This window comes from Desmodus rotundus, chromosome 8 (genome assembly GCF_022682495.2).
Source record: "Desmodus rotundus isolate HL8 chromosome 8, HLdesRot8A.1, whole genome shotgun sequence".
In the NCBI taxonomy this organism is placed as follows: Eukaryota; Metazoa; Chordata; class Mammalia; order Chiroptera; family Phyllostomidae; genus Desmodus; species Desmodus rotundus.
Genome location: NC_071394.1, coordinates 24,562,085 through 24,582,399, shown reverse-complemented (window position 1 = coordinate 24,582,399; position 20,315 = coordinate 24,562,085). Strand labels below are relative to the sequence as shown.

At 33.1% G+C, this 20,315-nt stretch overlaps 1 protein-coding gene across 32 annotated transcripts in view; it reads left to right on the top strand.

Moving 5' to 3' along the window:
- RIMS2 (regulating synaptic membrane exocytosis 2) overlaps positions 1–20,315 on the top strand; it is a 453,335-nt gene that overhangs the window by 242,188 nt on the left and 190,832 nt on the right. For all 32 annotated transcript variants that reach the window (XM_045181563.3, XM_053929802.2, XM_053929803.2 and 29 more), the window contains 4 exons: positions 2,069–2,240; positions 4,236–4,389; positions 13,592–13,660; positions 18,987–19,143. In XM_045181563.3, coding sequence (XP_045037498.2) covers positions 2,069–2,240; positions 4,236–4,389; positions 13,592–13,660; positions 18,987–19,143 — 552 coding nt within the window. The remainder of the gene's footprint in view (positions 1–2,068; positions 2,241–4,235; positions 4,390–13,591; positions 13,661–18,986; positions 19,144–20,315) is intronic.

The window sequence follows — 20,315 nt, the reverse complement described above, 5'->3', positions numbered from 1 at the left end:
TATTACTTAGTTTAAGTTAAAGTCATCCAGGTTAAGTTGAGTGCCAAAGTATCATCTGAAGAACAATTTCAGCAAAAAAAAAAAAAAAAAGAGGAAAGGAAAGAAAGACAATTATCAAAGACCTTCAATTTTATTTGACACACATTTTGAAGTGGAAGTTATACTAGAAAATGTCAAGGTGGCCCAGTATCTAAAGTTATTAGAAACTGTTTGCTGTATAATTTTATTTTACACAGTTTGCTTGAAGAGAGTTGTTTTCTAACAACTCAAGTTGTCGTTTGGACAGGGATACACTCTGTACTGTGAGGAGGGAAGAGACATCCATGACTAGACTGATAATTCTCGCTTAAAGTTTAGTTCGCCTTATTAAATTGTTATCATATATGGTGGGTTTGAAAAGAATTTCAAATATATCTAGTCTCCCTCCCACCTGGTGCAGAAATCCCTTCTAAAGTAGTTATTCTCTGAGAGCTGTTTTCACTCCTTAAGAGGAAGTCAAGGCTTATTCTTTTATTCCCTCTTAGATTGAAGTATAAACCATTCTTGAATTAGATAGCAGGATCCCACTAAGCGCTTGCTTTCTGGCATAATGGAAGGAACTTTCTCTCTTCACAGGATTTCATAATTCATTTTTTAATGGATGGAATATAAGTAGATGCTTTACAAATATTCGTTAAAATTTTAGGATGGGGCTGATAGAAAAGTCATAAATCATAGTTCTCATTATTATTGCTATTATTTTGTTAATTATTTTTATTTACAATACCAGTTCTTTTCCATAAAATTGAATAGAGATAAAATCTCCTACATGGCTTTTCTTTCCAAGGCCTTAAAAATCAAAGCTACATTGTTTTAAGGTGGCTTTCTGCTCCATTAAATACATAAGCTCTGGAAACATTTGGTTTTGATTATTTAAGTCAAATTTACATTAAACATTAAGACCACTGTTTACATTGGAAAAGTGACTTAGCTCCCAATTCAGAGACATTCTGCCCCTTCTTAGTTCTCCCTGCTTTTGCTCTCCCAGCACGGGCAGCACTGTGCTCTGCTGGGAGGGTTCATAGCAGTTAGCACAGTTTCATCGCCCACCTCTTGCATCGAACAGGCTATCTAGGTAACTTAATCTTTCCTTTATGGATGATTTTCTTTATTACTATTCAGCCATTGATCTTAATGAGCTGGAGTAGTGAGCTGCAAAAAGAATACATGTACCCAGGGGATGTGTAAAACAATCCATTGGTGTTCAAGAAGAAATATTTGAATTTTTTATTTATCTTATTATTTTAATTTCTATTTTATGTATTTATAAATGTATATAATATTTAGTGCAACAGTATAGTAATACATGCATGTAACTCATAAATATATGTGCATACAATGGGATGCATAGTTAAAAACATTCACTTACAGATACAAAAAGCAGGGTAGCGTTTGAGCTGTAAATGCCACCTATCAGGATGTCCAGCTTCCACTTCCAGCTCACATTTAGTAGCCAATTCACATAGAAATAATTTTACAATGATTTAAAAGAACTGATCAATGTCAAATAGGCAAGTATATACTTCTTGTATGTTAGAAAGTAACTTGACAGAATGTAATTACAATTGCTCAGTAGCTAAACTATATGAATGTCAAGTTGTGAATATCACAATACACTAAGTTTTTTTGTACAATGAGACTTCTGTCATATAAGTGAATAGTATATGTAATGTTATTGCTTAATTAGCATTTGGAAAGTTTCCATTAGGGCAATATATTAAAAAAATTTAGAAATAAATTTCTATAGTCTCGTTTTATTTAGATTTTGAGAAAAATTAAGTTTTTAATTATCATGGAAAAATTTCAGATTTATTGAAATAGTGCTATTAAGTCATACATATAACATGATATAATTATACAATTTATACATTTTAATAGTAATTTTAAAGATTATAATATTTTTAATGTATGATGAATTTGTGGCAAAAATTCACTTGACTCTTTTCCTCAGAAATTTTACATCAACAATTTTATGGCAAACTTAAAATAAAGGTTTACATAAGTTAGTGTATTCTAATTTTTTTCATAGTGATAAAAACAAGAGAAGAACTAAAACTGTAAAGAAAACATTGGAACCCAAATGGAACCAAACATTCATTTATTCTCCAGTCCACCGAAGAGAATTTCGGGAACGAATGCTGGAAATTACCCTTTGGGATCAAGCTCGAGTTCGAGAGGAAGAAAGCGAATTCTTAGGAGAGGTATCTGGACTTACGTTAAAGCTAAGACTGTTTGTGTCATCTTGAATACATTTGCTTATATGACTGTCAGTAAAATTTGTGTTTTGAATATCTGAAAAGTAAACATAATTTTTTAATGGAATGAATTTAGCTACTGCTTTAAGACAAAACTTACTAATGTCATAAAAAACAATTGTCACTCTGTGACAATTTTTGCATGTTTGTTCTTATTGTAGAGGTCTCATTGTTGAGTGATAAGAGGTTGGTTTGTAATTCGCTGATAAGTTTCTGTTTATAATGTGTGCATACCATTAATTTCCTGAACCAACGGTATTACTTTTAGCTCAATCATTTATTCCTGTATTTTTTAAGCCTTTTATTATATCCACAATAAGCTAGGGACTGATGCTTCAAAGGTGAATATAGCATGTTACTTCCTTCAAGACATTTATAATCCACTGGGGATACAGATGAGTGAGTAGGCAATTGTAATATAATATGCAGGTGCTGTTACAGGGTAATGCAATAGGAATACATATTTGCTCCACAGAGAAAGCAGAATTTAGTAAAGTCAAGGGGAGTGAAATTTCTGTAGCAGAAAGAAGTCACCAGAGTTGAGGGGTTCTTGGACAACTGTATTGAAACTGGAAGAGAAAGTGGTAAGAAATGAGACTCGAAGGTTAAACACTAAAAAGTTTTTGTTTTATTTTGTGGATAATGGGAACCAATGATAGATTTTAAAAGAGAACTGCTTCTTGCATTTGTACTAGAGAAAAATATTTGTAGTGTAATGTGGACAATGAATTAATTGGAGAGGGGCAAGGTGAGCGTTAGTTCTCCAGCTACTAACACACTAAGCTATCTGCTTTCAGCAGTTTTCAATATGATTGGTTTTACTAATTAAATGGTAACTTCTAGGGAAAACCATAGAAATATGAAATTGAATGTCATTAGCTAAGGAATCAAAGAATAGTCTATCAGTTGCAAGGAACAAAAGCTAGGACAACCGCCTGGGTCTGCATTTATAGTACTCCTGCTTCCTAACCTGTGTCCTTGAGCAAGTTATTAAATCTATTTCTGCTTCAGTTTCCTCTTCAACAATTGAGAATAATAGTAGTATGCAACTCAGGGTTAATGAGGATTAAGTGTGTGTGTGTGTGTGTGTGTGTAAACATTTGGATTGCAGTGCCTATAATTTTGAAAATCACTAGGGGAAATTTAGGAAGAATGAAAGAACTTCGCTGTTTTACTTCGTTACCCCCATAGCTAATAATGGTTTATCATTACACAGCAGTTCTCACACACCTAAGTACGGGCACTGTCGTGTGTGCTCGTGACCCTTAAAATGAAAAGTGCCATTTATTTTTATGGACTTATCTCCTTTTAAAATTTATTAAATATTTATATTATAAAATCCATATTATAATATGGTTAACTTTAAAAATCCATTTTTCCTGTTTGATTCCTTAGCAGCACGAGATGTTGAACACAGAGTTTTGTTTGAGTCAGCCCTTTCTTCTGCCAGCTGATGTGAGCTTAGACAAGTTTCTTAACCTTTGACCCTTGAATTTTTTTATGACTAGCAAGACCAAACTAGTAGTTTTTTCTGAAAATTAAGATAACATATAACATGGTTTTTAATGCATCTTAAGCACTTGTAATTTGACTTTTCTCTCATCATTTAGAGTTTTTTTCAAAGGCTAAGTTAATGAATGAAAATGAAAATGCTTTTTAAAGTATAAAATCATATACATATATTAGTTATTATTACAGGCTTTTAATAATGAGTGCTACTTCTGTTGTTGCGATTCAGCAGCCTCTAGTCGGTGGTTGGTCAAAGGTCTACCAAATAAATATCTGTAATTTAGTTATTATGAAAACATATGAAAAATTTTGCAACATGACTTTACTTTTGATTTAACAATATTACTATTATTATTTTCAAAGTTATGAGACCATTTAAGAGAATTTCTGTATTATTGGTATATAACAGTTTCTTGTCTCTTGGCTTTGTAGATTTTGATTGAATTAGAAACAGCATTATTAGATGATGAGCCACACTGGTACAAACTTCAGACCCACGACATCTCCTCATTGCCACTTCCCCGTCCTTCTCCACATATGCCACGGCGACAACTCCACGGAGAGAGCCCCACACGGCGGCTGCAAAGTAAGGCTTCAGTAAAGGTTGTCCTATCTTTATTGAATTGCCTCGAAGGCAATATATGACATAAAATTTAAAGATACCATTATGGGTGGTATCTTCATAGTGTTTTCATAGTTTTTATTGATGCTTTTAAGTTGTTTGATACACTAAAATGAGGTTACCCTATAATATTCACTCACTATAGTATGACTCCAAATGAAACAGTAATTTTTTACTTTTGGCTCTTAGAATCTTAAATATGTGAAAGAGATAAGTAATGTAGTAGAATTTGGTCATGTAGATATAGATCCTTGAAATTAGGATTTCCACCTTCAGGGTGCCAAGTATTTTATGAATATGTAAGACAGTAAGTGTAGCATAGTGTTTGAAACCATGACCATGTACCTTATTCAGACAAACCTGAGATTAACTTTTGATTCTCTCACTTAAAAGCTGTATGACTTGAGACAGGTAATCTGTATTTCCTCATTTGGAAAATGGAAAAAATGCCTTCTTTAGGGGATGGTTATAAGAGTTAATCTCAGAGATATAAACTGATTTTATTGTTGTTATTATTATTGTCAGTGTTTTCCTTTTACTCTGAATTATACATAATCCAAACCATAAAACAGAATTAGATCAATCTAGAGAATCTTAGAGGAAACTCAGAAGTGTTTTCCAATTGAAAATTGTTGACTTATTGCTCCTACAACTCAACTCAAGTTTTTTTCTGATGTATCTGTTACTGGAAGGTGAGATGGGTGTTTGTTGCTTTGTACAGTGATCATGGGTTAGTTTTATCTACATGGAGTCAGCCTGTGCCAGGTTTAGCAACATCGTTGTCAAGTAGTGAAGAACTGATTGACATTAACCAGATTTCAGAAGTGTAAATTTATAAGCATGGATGTCATGTCATTTATCAATCATGGGAAGCCTATAAGGACATAACACAATGAGGACTAAATAGTTGAATAGAGGACTAAATTATACATCATTCAGCTGTTAGACAAATAGAGAATTAGAGCAAAGAATTATCTTCTCTCCTTTTAAAAATGTTCTTGCACATGACTAGGATTTTATTTTCATTAGATTCAGTCTTTTATACTTGGATGGTATTAATGGAGCACTAATTTTATAGCATTCAATTTTTTAACTTCCTCATATAATAAACACCCACCCATGCTTATTTGCAATTGCCATTACAACATCATTTGTTGCAATAATTTAATAATTATGTTACCATGAATTTTATGTGTATTAATTTTAGAGTGTCCAATCTTTCTGGACACTGTACTCAGTATAGTTCTCACTAAATCACAATGTAGGATGATGGGTTACTACATGAAAGCTACTAATTAACTCGTTACGTACTAATTTTTATAGTTTAAGTTTATAGGCTGCTGATGCTGGCCAGCATTGCTCTTTCTTACAAGAGTGGCCTTGCCTGCATTTCCTTTAGCTGTTATTGCAGTGAGGAGTAGGTTTGATGACTCTCAGTATCTGGTACCTAAATCTGCCAACAGTTTTCATCATTTTTTCCTTCCTAGCTAATTAAGAATAGTGTATGTAAGGAACGATGAGAGGAGAGTACTTTCTAGTTAGCTGTATGTATCATGGATTTCCATGCAATTAATTCAGTCATTTTGCAACTTTTAACATTTTCCATCCTCACATGGCTATTGTTATTTCATCATTAATAATAGCTTGATGTTGTACAGTGTCATAGCTAATAAAATTAATTTTCAATATTTGAAAATATGGCTAAATTTAGTGTTTTACACCTAAAATATTATTATAATTTATTAGCTATATAGATCTTAAGATAGGTAAAAATAGGTACATATGCATAAGAGAAACAAAGATTAGGAAATAATACTTAGGAATAGTCAAATTAAGGACATTACCATTGGCTAAGGATGTATCAGTCATCAATGACAGATTCAGTTAGGGAATGAATAAATAAATACATTAATTATTTTAAAGATTTACTGATGATAAGAATCTTTTCTATGGCTTTTCTTTATAGAGAGAGTAAGATATTATATTTACTTATAAATATGTTTTGCATTGTCAAAAATGATGGTTAACAAATTTGATGGTATATAATGTATATGTTTTTAAATGTGTAATAACCCTGTATTTATTCCTTAAATCTACATGTTTTGGTAATTTAATCTTTGAGGCTGTGAATATCATTATGAGGCTATGACTTTTTTTAATGTGCTTGATATTTACTGATATTTAAAATGAATAAATGGTAATAAAGGAATGGTGTTATTTCCACTCATGGTTTCCTATTTTAAATTTGTGGAATCAGATAGTTAAAGCAGTACTTCATTTACATGGACATTAGTAATTTGTAATTTTATTAACATGAGGAAATATATTAAAACCACTCGAAAAGTAATTGTTTCATGTAAATATTTTTTAAAAATCTTTTTGAGATGGAAGTTCAGACAACTTTGATTATAAGCTTTGAATGATGCTCCACATAAAGGGATAGATAAAGTGTTTGAAATAGATGACTTCTTATAGCGTTATTTCTGCATATGGCTAAATAAGAAGGAATATGTATTTAAACATCTGTAGAAATGGTCACATGCTCATTACTCAAAAGTCTGAAAGAAATTAGATGATGAGAAATCAAACTTTTAGTGAGGAAGTGACATTTCCTACAACACTTTTCTTCAGGCTACTCTTCCTTACTTCCATCCCCGATGTTATTTTGATATTACCAAAGGAATGGAGGAATAGTGCGTATTTTTGAAAATGTATAAGGGAGACTGGAGCTAATTAAAATGCATCAAAGAGAACTAAAGGCTGCTTTTACAGATTGCAAAATATCTCCCATTTTTACATAATTTTATTTTTGATTCATTGATGAGCAATGTTATTCATTAACGTTCTTGAAACATTGATTATTTTGGAAAGTGTAGGTTTTTATAATTTTATATTCTTTACTGTTTTCAGTTAAAGTTGTATAGTGTCCTAAGGGGAAAATCTCCCTTGTTAACATAACTGAAGTTACTTATAAATTTATTACTTGATATTAATCATTGTCATAACATTCAAACTATAAAGGTTCAGCCAGAGGTTTCTTTCATTTGATCCTTCATTTTTTCTTTGTCTCATGTCAACCAGATTCATCTTCTTAAATTCTCAGATGTTAATTCTTTACTTAGTAAAATTTAATATTATCACCCTTTCACTTTTTAAAATAGAAAACATCCTGACTACCATATTTTCATTCAGCCCCTTGACCACAAGTCTGCAAAGAAAAGTGAATTGAAACAAATTGTTGAGACAAAACCAAAATGATGCTGGTGAGAGGTGTAAGATACAAGCTATGTGATTTCATAGTATAGTTTTCTTAGGATTTCAACTGTTTGGGGAATTTTTGGCCAACATTTCTTCTAATTCTCTACCCAATTGACTTCTTTTTTTCTCAGATGACACTTACATATACATATACATACCTCTTGACATTGTTCCACAGGTTATTGAGTCCCTGTTTATTTTTTTAATCCTTTTTTGTCTTCAGTGTTGATTGTTATATTTTTTCACCTGTCTTCAAGTTGACAGATATTTTCTTCTATACTGTCCAATTTTCTATAAAAACCATTCTATGAATTATATTATCAAGTAAACTATATTTTTTCATTTTAAGTATTACATTTGGTATTTTTTCCTTTTTTATGTTTTTTTCTTTTTTCTTTTTCCATTCGATTTTCTTAGACGTTTCTATATTCTTTCTGAAATTACCATTTTTATTATATATCTGTGCGTATGCATACACACATAGATATTAGATATGTTAATACATTGTATATATGAGATATGTACATTACCCTGTAAACTATATATTGATAGCATTTGTTTTAAAGTCTGCTAACTCCAACATTTTAGTCTTCTGTGGGTCTACTTATATTTCTCTTTCCTTCCTTTGAACATCACATAGATATGTGTTATACATCTACTAATTTTTATTGTGTGTTGGACATTGTATTTAATACATTTTTGAGATTCTATTGTACATTTTGAAGAATGTTTTGTTTCACTTTAACAGACAGTGAAATTACTGAAGGATCACCTAAAGTCTATGAAACATATGTTAGGGCAGTTATATTTTTGTTCTTTCCATAGTTCTAAGGTGTAATCCTTAATACAGTTTGTGGTTCTTATTTCTAAGGTATGAACTTCCTATGTGAAGTCCAAGATGTTGGCCAAAACACTGTAATATAGTGGGACTTTAACTCCAAACTCTGTATCCTGTGTGTCGGGAAGTTGTTGAAATATCCTTGCAGCTCTCTTAGCCTTTCAGCTATTGGCTTTCTACTGGGTTTCTTGTTTTTTCCTCTGTAGTTCACCATTCAGGCAAGGATTTGAGGGGCCACTGTCTATACGTCTTGGGTCCCTCCTTTTCTGGGTCCCTCTTTTCCAGTATTTGCCCCGCAATTCTAGCTGTTCTGACAACTCTGAACTGTGAACTGTGGTTCCTCAGCCTAGTAAGACTGGGGCTTTTTGCTTGAGTTATAACTCACCTGTGGTGAACCAAACTGGGATGGCCATCAGAGGAAATAATGGTTAAAATATGTGCATTCCTTATTTCAAAGCTCGTATCACCAATATCTGCCTAGATTTGTTTGTTCTCTGGTATCTTTAAACAGCTTTTTATTGAAATATTTTGTCCAGAATTAATACTTATTACTGACAGGAGAGTTAGTTGTTTTAAACTATCATTTTCAGAAGCAGAGGGCGACATTTTTAATGAAATTTTTACTGAAGTATAGCATTCATACAGAAATGTGCACATATCATAAATATACATCTGGATGAATTTACACAAAGCATACTATATAAGTAGCACTTCCATCAAGAAATGGAGCATCACTAGCATTCCACCAACTCCTCTTTGCTCTCTTCCAATAATTATTCCCCCGACCAAGCTAACAACTATGCTGTCTTGAAGTACCATAGAATAGTTTTGCTCATCATTTCACTTGATATAAATGGAATACTCACACATATATGAATTTTATAGAAATGGGATTACACAACATACTACTCTTTCAGACCTGGCTTTTTTCCTTACCAGTGTGTTTGTGAGATTCATCAGTACAACTCTGAACTCTGGACTCTGAACTGTGGATAATTGCAATTGTGGATAATTGATTTTCTCTTTGGGCCAGCAGAACTGTAAATAAAAATGCATAGTCCTTAATGAAATATCACTAAATTTAAGAAACCTGGCTCAATCTGATAAAATGTAACTTCAGCAGATATAATTTTTAGTGGGGAAATATTAGAAAAATTTTATAAAAATCAGAATTTAGAAGAGAATGTAAAATTTCTCTGTTTACTTCCAGTATTGTACCTATCAGCATAGAAAGACAAGAAAAATAAAGAAAAAGTCGTTAAGATTGGGGAGAAAGATTGTTTACATAGAAAAATTCAAATTAAACCACAGTAAATATATTGGAAGTGAAAAAATGAGATAGAGACAGAGTTAAACATTATGGGCAATATTATTTTACAATAAAATTATATTTCTTTACATGAGCGATTAGGACAGAAAACATACTTTTCACAGGATTTTTGTATAGCAATGGAAATCATAAGATACAAAAGACAGAGCCAATAAATGTGGAAAGTTTGAGTGACCAAAATTGAAATTTTCATGGATATTTAAGTGGAGAGAGTGCCTTGTTGATGTCTAATAATACAGTGGTATACAACATGCTAAATTTTCATAAATTGAGGAATTGATGGGCAGCAGTTAAAATCAAAATTTCAATATGATGTCTTTGTACAATTTGACAACCTAATCTAAAACTGGTATGGAAGAGCAAAGGGATAAAATCCAGGATATGGTGGATTTGCTTTCCAATAGTATAATGTTACAATAACAAGGATAGTTATTGGTATATGGATAGACAGCCTGTTCAAGAAAAAGAGCATCAAACATCCTAGCAGATAGGATACATTTACTTTTATGACAGGTTACATCGCAAATCATTGTGGCTTTGTGGAAATATTAAGTAAAAAATGCTGGAATGTGTTAATCTGTATGGAAAAATCGAGGTTGTATCATTTGTCATACTGTACATAAACTCTATTCAAGAGGGATGAGGATGTAAATGCTAAAAGGAAAATTTAACTCATAAAAAACTATAAAAGAATATCTGCTTGTAAGCTTTGGAAAAATTTTGTAAAGAAGACAATGAAAATACTTTTTTTTAAAGTATGTTTTATTGATTATGCTATTATAGTTGTCCCATTTTTCTATCCTTTATCTCTCTCCAACCTGTACCCCCTTTCCCTCCATTACTCACCCCTTAGGTGATGTCCATTGGTCATACATATAAGTTCTTTAACTTCTTTATTTCCTATACTATTCTTAACCTCCCCCTGTCTATTTTGTACCTACCATTTATGCTTCTTATTCCCTGGACCTTTTCCCCCATTCTCTCCCCTCTTCTTACCCACTAATATCCCTCCATGTGATCTCCATTTCTGTGATTCTATTCCTGTTCTAGTCGTTTGCTTAGTTTGTTTTTGTTTTTAGGTTTGGTTGTTGATAGTTATGAGTTTGTTGGCATTTTACTGTTCATAGTTTTGATCTTCTTTTTCATAGATAAGCCCCTTTAACATTTCATATAACAAGGGCTTGGTGGAGAGGAACTCCTTTAATTTTCCCTTATCTGGGAAGCACTTTCTCTGCCCTTCCATTCTAAATGATAGCTTTGCTGGGTAGAGTATTCTTGATGTAGGTCCTTGCCTTTCATGACTTTGAATACTTCTTTCCAGCCCCTTCTTGCCTGCAAGGTTTCTTTTGAAACATCAGCTGACAGTCTTATGGGAACTCCTTTGTACGTAACAGTCCCCTTTAGTCTTGCTACTTTTAAGATTCTCTCCTTATCTGTAATCTTGGGTAATTTAATTATGATGCATGCAACTGGAACCCTGGGTTGTGGGGTCTGTCTCGCTCCCCAGTTGTCTCCCGGTTTATCCACACGTGAATGTGGGACCTCCCAATCCACCAGCCACCACCTTGCCATGCATCCTCTCTGCCCTGGCTCCCCCCGATCTCCGCCCCTGCTACTGGTCTGGATGAATGTTTCTTCTGTAACTCCTTGGTTGTTGGACTTCCGCACAGTCAATTTTCTGGCAGTTTCGGTTGTTTTTTGTTTTTAAGTTGGTTGTTACCCTTCTTTTCATTCTGCAAGAAGTGAAATGTATCTACCTATGCTTCCATCATGGCCAGAACCTCATGGTTCTTTTGAAAACACTTCCTTTAAAAGAGAAGATCAGTACATTCAATGACATTAAACTTCTTGAATTCATTAGAATGTGAAAAGATAAGATCCAAACAGAAAAATTGAAATATATTTAACCTCTATAAAAATAATAGCAATATAGATCAAGATTTCAATCAGGAGAGTAATCAATAAGATTTGGAAGAAATAAACACTTATAATCCACATACATTCTCTATCCTCAACTCCAAGCTTACATGCACACAGACCATTCACAAAAGCTGATAAAATGAACTTAATTTTTATTGGTGTCACTGTTATCTTATACCAGAAACCAGTGCGATTCTTGACCGATACCAAAATCATGTGATCATTATGCTCTGTAGTATATGCAGCACATTAAACTAATCATTATCCTGTTCTTGAACATTTACAAGGTGAAAACTTGATAGAAATGTAACAGTTCTTCTTAACTCTCTCACTAGCTTCATCTGTGTTCCCTCCTCACTCCTGAGTCTCAGAATATATGTCCTAATTCCGTAAGCTCTCATATGCCCCGTCCTTTGGGCTGCTGGCAGATAATTGTAGTTTGCAAATTGTTTGGAGCTATAAAGTTTCACATTTGATTAGGTATAAAGTTTAGGGACATAAGGATATAGAAGGAAAATAGTGAGGTCGTTCAGTGAGACCACATGATAGAAACAGATAGGTTTCTTCTACCTGACCATTAAAAGGAGAAAAATAAGCATTCAGTTCCTGGCAACAGAGACCCTTCCTCTCCCAAGAGGGTAGGGATTCAAACAAAGAAAAAAAGTGTGTAGGGTATTTCCAATAATGGAGGGCATCTCTGGAACGTTTAAATATTGCTGCTTTAGACATCTCATACAATATGAGCTCTCAATGTTTCATAAACCTACAGGAAAACTTTTTTTTCTGATAACTGCGTTTAGTCTGTTTAATGAACAACATGTAATGCAAGTAGACAAAACAAGTTATTTTCTTTTGAAATAGCAACCCTGTTTTTATTTATCACTAAATGTATTCTCCTTTGATTAAGTGCTTTAATAAATAATTCTATTGTGCTGGTGTACCTATTGCTGAGACACATGCAGAGAGAAGAGATATTAACAAGTAAAATATTATAACATGTTTATATATGTGGCATATTTCATATTTAAGTTTGGGGACAATCTGCTTTAGCCAGAGAAGTTCTGCTTAATTCAGATCGATGCTTTTTGCCAGACCATGATTAACATTTGAAAATTTTGTTATTGGTTTGTTTTGCAATGAAAACACACATGGGGCTTCTGAATTATAATAATTTTTACTGTTCTGTCTTAGGCTATTTCTTAGAAAACATAATACAGTTCAAAATCTAGATGTATTTGTCAGTTTGTGGATGGCTTATTTCAAATTTTCTTCTCAAAGCAATAGAAAACAGCTAAACTAATAATTCAAAAGGGATGTTTGAGTTGTCTTAAATTATGCTTCCTTTCCCTAATGGTGAAAAATAAATAATTGGGTATACTGAATTTATTAGACATGCATATTAGAAAAAGATACATTAATGCTTTTGAAATAACATGTTGAAGTTTTGAAAATTACCTAGACTTAAGTACCTTGGTCTAAAAGCATCTTAAACTTACTTGATTTAGCTGTTTGACTTAGCTTTTATGCAATAGATTTTATCAATCAGTTTCAAGCCACTTACATATATTATTTGATATTTTATATCATTTCAAGCTTTAAGCCATTTAGGAGCTTTATCTTATATGTCTCAAGAATAATATGCCTGCCTACATCATTAAATATGTATAAAAATATGTTTGTGAGCTCATAGTGACTTTCCTTCTCTTTAAGTTTCTTATTCTTCAGTTCCATTCAAAGTCCTTTCATTTATTTTTCAAGTTGGTGAGGGTATTTTTTTTCTTAGTAATCAGCAATTTTAATTATCGCTGTTTGCTTTCTAGGGTCAAAGAGAATCAGTGATAGTGAAGTCTCTGACTATGACTGTGATGATGGAATCGGTGTAGTATCAGGTAAGACTTTCAAATTATTTTATAGTAATAAAAAGGAAGGAATTCGTTATTATTTACTAGCAGATAGATAGCTAGCTAGAGAGATAAAATGAGAAAGAAATAACTTGCCTCCTCATCCCTCTAAAAACAACCTTATGGTAATTTAACCTCCTGAATAGTTCCAGTTGCTGGAACACCTGGGCCATTATTAGATTGAATATTCTTGTGGAAATATTTCAGATAACTGAATACTTATGCATTTCCTATTTTAAACCACTAAATAATAAGGAGTTCACTATAATTTTTAGGAGTTATTGTATAGTAATGGAAACTTCTTTATATACTGTGCTAACATTGTGAAAAAGAATAAAATCTTTTTGACATCACCAGCATACCCAAATATGTCAGATATTTGAATAAGCTATTTCAAAAACTTTTTTTCATTGTTGTTAAGTATCAGGTACAGTTACATTTTGAAATTATTGTATTGTCATTTAAAATACTTGCTAACTTATTATTGTGTGTTATCTGATGATTTAAAATTTAGATAAGCAACCATTTTTAAAAAATAAATTCTGGAAAAAATATATATCATTATACTCAATATTGTAAAAATGTTTCTCTTCTTCTTGTAAGGAAATTAGCCCAACAAATTTCAAGTGTATGACTATTTTTACCTTGAAGAAATATGTTCTGTTGTATGTAAAACATGCTACAGTTGAATCAATGATTGCTAAGAATTTTTTTTTTGGCAATTTTTATCAGAGTTGTGTCTACATACTATCAGGGTACTACTTTTTAAAAATTAACTATCTTTTAGCACTTATTTTTTCACTAAGGGTGAACAATATATTAATTTATTATTGTAATAAATCACAATAAGTAGTATTAATTTACTACATAAAATCATTTCCATGTGTTATGGTTTGTGAATTAAACCTCTATAAAATGGTTTTGAAAAATATTTCCTCTGGTCTCTAGCTTGGGGATCATTATAATTTTTTTCCTGTTGTATTCTATACCTTCAATAATTAATTTCCCACTTCTTCTATTTACTAAATGTCTAGTGACATCACGTTTTCTTTACTCTAAAAATTGTCCTTCAGATAATTGAACTTTTTCATTTTAATGCTATTTTTGGCACATCTCAATTCTTTCATTTTCTCTTTTCAGAATGTAAAAAATATCATTTTATTGTTTTTCTATTCTGTTAAAGGAATTTCATTTTTGGGGGAAAAAAACTTTATAGATATCTTTTGTTATTTGGAATTTGTTGCTGTTTTTGTTGTTGTTGCCAAATAGTGTTTTGAAAGCCTGAATAAGTCAAAAGACTTACTCAGATACATTGTTTTTCAACATCATCAAAAAATTATTCTTACTTCTTTCAACATTATTCTTTCTGCCTGTGGAGAGACTACATAGAGAATCATTTAATAATCCATTGAGAAGAAAAGATTGCTGTGTAATATCCTATATTTTGCTATTTTGAAATGCAGTGTTATTTTAAGACAGTTTTAATAGTACATTTGAAAGTTAACATTTTAGAAACTACAATACCATAATCCTGGTTTTGAGGTTCATAAAAATTATACGGGGATGACTTCAAATTTTTGGAGTCCGTCTCTATATAGAAATTTGAAGCCATCTTCATTTCGTTTCTATGACTATCAAAATTGTGATTATGGTACTGTGGTTTCTGAAATGTTATTTTTTCATAGGCTTGTAATTTTAGTAAGTGATGTACCAATTACATTTATATAACTATGGTAACTAGGACTTAAATATATGCTAATTCTCATGAATTTTTTCCTCATTTTCTTTTGTGCTTCTTTTGTTTTAAGCTCCATCATTAAAACTAGTTTCAACAGAGAAAAAATGCTTCAGTCAATAGTTTATCAAGTAATTTGACTACCAGATCAAGAAAATAACTATATTCTTTGTGAAATTGTTCTCCAGGCATTTAAAATGCAAATTGCATATATACATATACACAGCACCATCTCCCCTCTTTGCCCACATTAATTAGCATTTTATACAACTAGCAAAAGTTAATACACCAGCAAATCTGTTAATACTCTGTTGCCCATGTTCAGAGATTGTTTCTAGTTGTAGACTTCGTATCTGTCAAATTTAGAGTGTCAGTTATAACTATTCATAACCCTGTTTAACCTATGCTGTCTTTTTCAATAATTAACAATTTTGGCAGCTTTATTTATTTTTTCTAAGTTTGCAAGACAGATGTCTTGAAAATTAACTATTCCAGGAATAGTACTTTCCAAGGGCCCTGTATTTTGTTTATTCTGGCTAACTCAAGTCAGGAGTGATTTTGATATTTGCATTGCTAATATTATTCTTCAACATAAATTGAAATTTTGATTGATACTGAAATTTAAGTTTCTCAGGGAAGCAATTCCAGGCATGAATACTTAAAATTTTAAATTAAATTTATTGGAGTGGCACTGGTTAGTAAAATTACATAGGTTTCAGGTGTGCAACTCCATGATACATCATCTGTATATTGCATATTGTGTTCACCACCCAAAGTCAAATCTCTTTCCATGACCACAGATTTGACCCCCTTACCCTTTGCTACCTCCCCCCATCTTTCCCTCTGGTAACTGCCTGGATTTTGCCCCCATGGTATACAGAGTAGGGGGAATGGGAATAGTTACAAGCCAACTATTCTTTGAACCAGTTGACTCACCCCCCAGTGTGAATAAGTGAAATATATATGATATTAATCATAGTCACATAACATTTTAGTATTATTTTCCACTCTGACCTGAAACAATATATAAACCTGAATAATTTATTTTCCACTGGGAAGGTAGAAAAGGGGTTCGATAATTAGCCCTTAAAAATCACTACAAACTTCTGATTTCCTAAGTTAATTATCTATCTCCAGTACTCATTTTATATCACTTCTGAGTAGTATTTTAATTATTAATCATGAATATTATCTTAAAACTCTGTATTTCTTTTTATTCTCCAATATGATTGCATTGTCTTTTCTTCCTTCCTTCCTTTCTCCCTAGTCTCCTTGAAACTCCATAGTTAGATGTATTTCTCTGTATATACTCTTATATTTACACTCTATATAATATTAATGACTCTTAAATCTTTATCAACAATTCTAATGGCTGTCTCAAGATTCTTTTCTGCATATATAATTGTGTGCCTACCTGTATGCCTGAAATGCAGTTATCTCCCCCTCTCCAAAGTGGTAAACCTTGCCTTACGTCTCTTACTCTTAGTGGTACACTCTTAACTTCCTAGGGGATGTGTCAAAAGTTAAGAAGCTCCCTGGGCTGGTGCTGTAACAATAGGAGTGCTTGACCCTGGGAGGGTGGCACCTGGGTCTCTATAAGACTCTCTTCTCCTCCACTTCAACTGAATCCCCAGTGCTTTTTACCACCAGATGCTACGCAGGCTTTTTTCCCAATTCTCTTGCTTTGGGTTCGGGATCCCTATGTGAGATTGAGACCCCACGCTCATAGAGGGAAGGCGTTTTGCAGCTGAGATCACTCTCCAGCTCCCCAGCTGCCGGAGCACCGTGAGTTCAGGGACCAGCCCTTTTCCACGGCTCCACCCTTGTTACCAGTCTCTATGTAGCTTCTTCTGTAAATCCTTGGCTATATTTCAGTTCTGCTACCCATCAGTTGGTTATTCAGGTTTATTGCTCATAATTTAGCAGGAAGTCTGGTTGACTCCTGGACCAATGAGTGTAGTTTCCACCTACTCTGCAGCCACCTTGCAATCTCTGGCATTTTTTATCTCCCTTTACCCCATTCTATTTTCCCTGTGGCACCTAATCACCTTCAAGGATATTATATAACATTTGTTGAGCTTTTAATTGTCTCTATCACTCATCAACTAGAATTTAAGCTTCATAAGGACAAGTCTTTTTTTTTTTAAGAGGGAGAGAAACATCAGTGTGTGGCTGCCTCTCACGTACCCCCTATTGGGGTCCTGGCCTGCAACCTAGGCATGTGCCCCGACTGGGAATTGAACCAGCGACCCTTTGATTCACAGACCAGCACTCAACCACTGAGCCACACCATCCAGGGCAGGGCAAGTCTTTTTGTTTTGCTCACTGTAGCACATAGAATAACATCTGGCATATACTCATAAATATTTGTTGAATCCATGAATGTATTGATTCTTTCTGTGTAGTTTGTTGTCATTACTAATTGTCATATTCCAAAGTTGTGCCACTAGCTATATTTACATCCTAGAGCCTCCAGTGGAATGAGACTGAGACCACATTTTTGCTTAATTTCTTCTCATACCCTCCTCTGCTCTTATAATTCCTTTCTCCTGAGAGTGTCCTTTAATTATTTATGTGCATCTAAATGTTTAACTCTTTTGCTCTGTTTTTAGGGAACCTGAGATTATAACAGGGAAGGATTATTTACAGGGAAGAATCACCTGTAAACTAATACTGTGTCTGAGTTTATTTCTGAAACGTGCTGAAGCAGAACACTGTAAAGCGCCTGCGGTGTTTCTGGAATGTAGTTAAAGACCAGTTAACAGTGGTCGTGGTGATTGTGATGAAGATAGAGGTGGTGATGATACTCTCACTTCCTGCTCAGAAATTTCGGGCCCTTTCCGTTACAGACCTGATGACATTTTAAGTATATATAACTTGGATCCAACTCACCTTTACCACTTATTTCCCCACCGCTGCCCCACATTGAAGTGCAATTTTTCTACCAACTTAAAATTTCTTTTACGTTCTCTCCATCTGCCAAATATCAGTGCTCTTGAGGACTCGTCTGCGTGATGCCACTGCTAGTATGCTTTGTTTAAGTGTGTGAAGTCACGGGGCGATTTCCTCCTCCCGTTTGTCGCCGTTTTACTCTCAGGCTTCTCCTCACCTCTGTCCCGTCACACACTGTAGGAAAAGCAGTCCATATAGCTACTTCCGTGGTATCCAGAGTGCCTTCCAATGCTGTTTATTTCTTAAAGAAATAACCGTAGACTTTTAAGAACGTTTTGTGGTTAATGATTTTAAATAGACATAGTTTTTGAGGACTATTTGAAGCTCTCCTAGGTCACTGAAGAGATGAAAGTGTTTTTAGAATAAACGAGTGTTTTATTGAAGTTAATCGTATATGCTTTACTTTACCAAGCACAGTGCCTTGGACATAGTAGCTACATAAATACCTGAATATTTGACATCCTTTTTTAAATGTTTGCAAAATATTATTATGTCTTAGTATATGCTGTGCCTTTAACATAGTCAAAGCCTTTCAGCTTCACCAACATTTTATGTTTTTCAGTAAAGTACAGAATACACAATGACTTAGTGTGTAGTTAACTGTAATATTCATCTTTCCACCTTCAGATTATCGACACAATGGCCGAGATCTTCAGAGCTCAACACTCTCAGTGCCAGAGCAAGTAATGTCATCAAACCATTGCTCACCGTCAGGGTCTCCCCACCGAGTAGACGTTATAGGAAGGACTAGATCATGGTCGCCCAGTGTCCCTCCTCCACAAAGGTAAGGTAGCACGCACATTGTATTTGTAGGATAGTATTACCAGCCTATTTATCAATAAATACCATTAATATCCTCTAAAAACAACAAATTCTTGTGGACAAAGTTACTTCAGGAAAAACAAATACACTATTGGATAACCTACATAATGAGAGTAATATAAAATGTAGACTACTTTGTAACTTTGGATGACTTATATATTATTTTATTGTAAGAGTTCAAAATTATAAACAGGATCTAGCTTTATATCACATCAATGTTGAGCAGATCTAGTTATAACCAACTAATTATTGTAATCATAAATGATAGAGATATTGATTAGAAATAAGAACAATATACATATGATAGGGCTTTAAAATTGGGGACAATATGCAAAGAATTAAAAGGAATGCACAGGTAGTGGGATGAATGGCTTAGTAAATCTGTAGGTCCAGGTCTTATCCCTAGTGGGAAGCTCTGACCAATCGAGTGAAGTATGGAAAGGCTTAGTGGAGTAAGAGCTGTGGAAATAATGTTGCTAATAAGAAATATGTGCATAGTTCACAATTTATGTACTTGCAGTGTTTAGGAAATTTGAGCACTTAGAATTATGTACTCATAACTCTTACTATAAATAAATAATTGAGTTAGTTTCAGACTTGAAATCTTTAAATGTAATCTTAACCTGATGCATGGTATTGGGCCATCTAAGAGAACTTGAGATTTATTATATTTATAAGTTTAATTTATAAGAATACTAAGCACTTAAAAAGTGTTTAATTAGACACAAAATTAAAAAGAACATGTAATATATTAAAACTTTACAAATGTAGTTTAAAATTTTTGAAGATGTTGACTTAGCTGAGTTCATCAATGGGACTAAAATTACTGAGTTTTCTGAAAAGTGCTTTCTTAAATGTGGTAGACCTGTCAATAGAATAATAAGATTAGTAGCTTATATAAAAGGTTTATTCTATCATGAATAAGAAGTTCATCCAGGCCAAGAATGGTAGCTTAAAAAATCATCATTGGTCAATTATAAAGACTTCAGTTTAGAGATTAGAAAACAAACATTCTTTATCCCTAAAAGTAGGATCTACCAATATATGGTCTGTAAGCAACGTGCTGAACTCATTTTTTCCACACAAATCGATTCCTCTGGGTGTTTCGTTTTTTTATCATTGAGTATTACTACT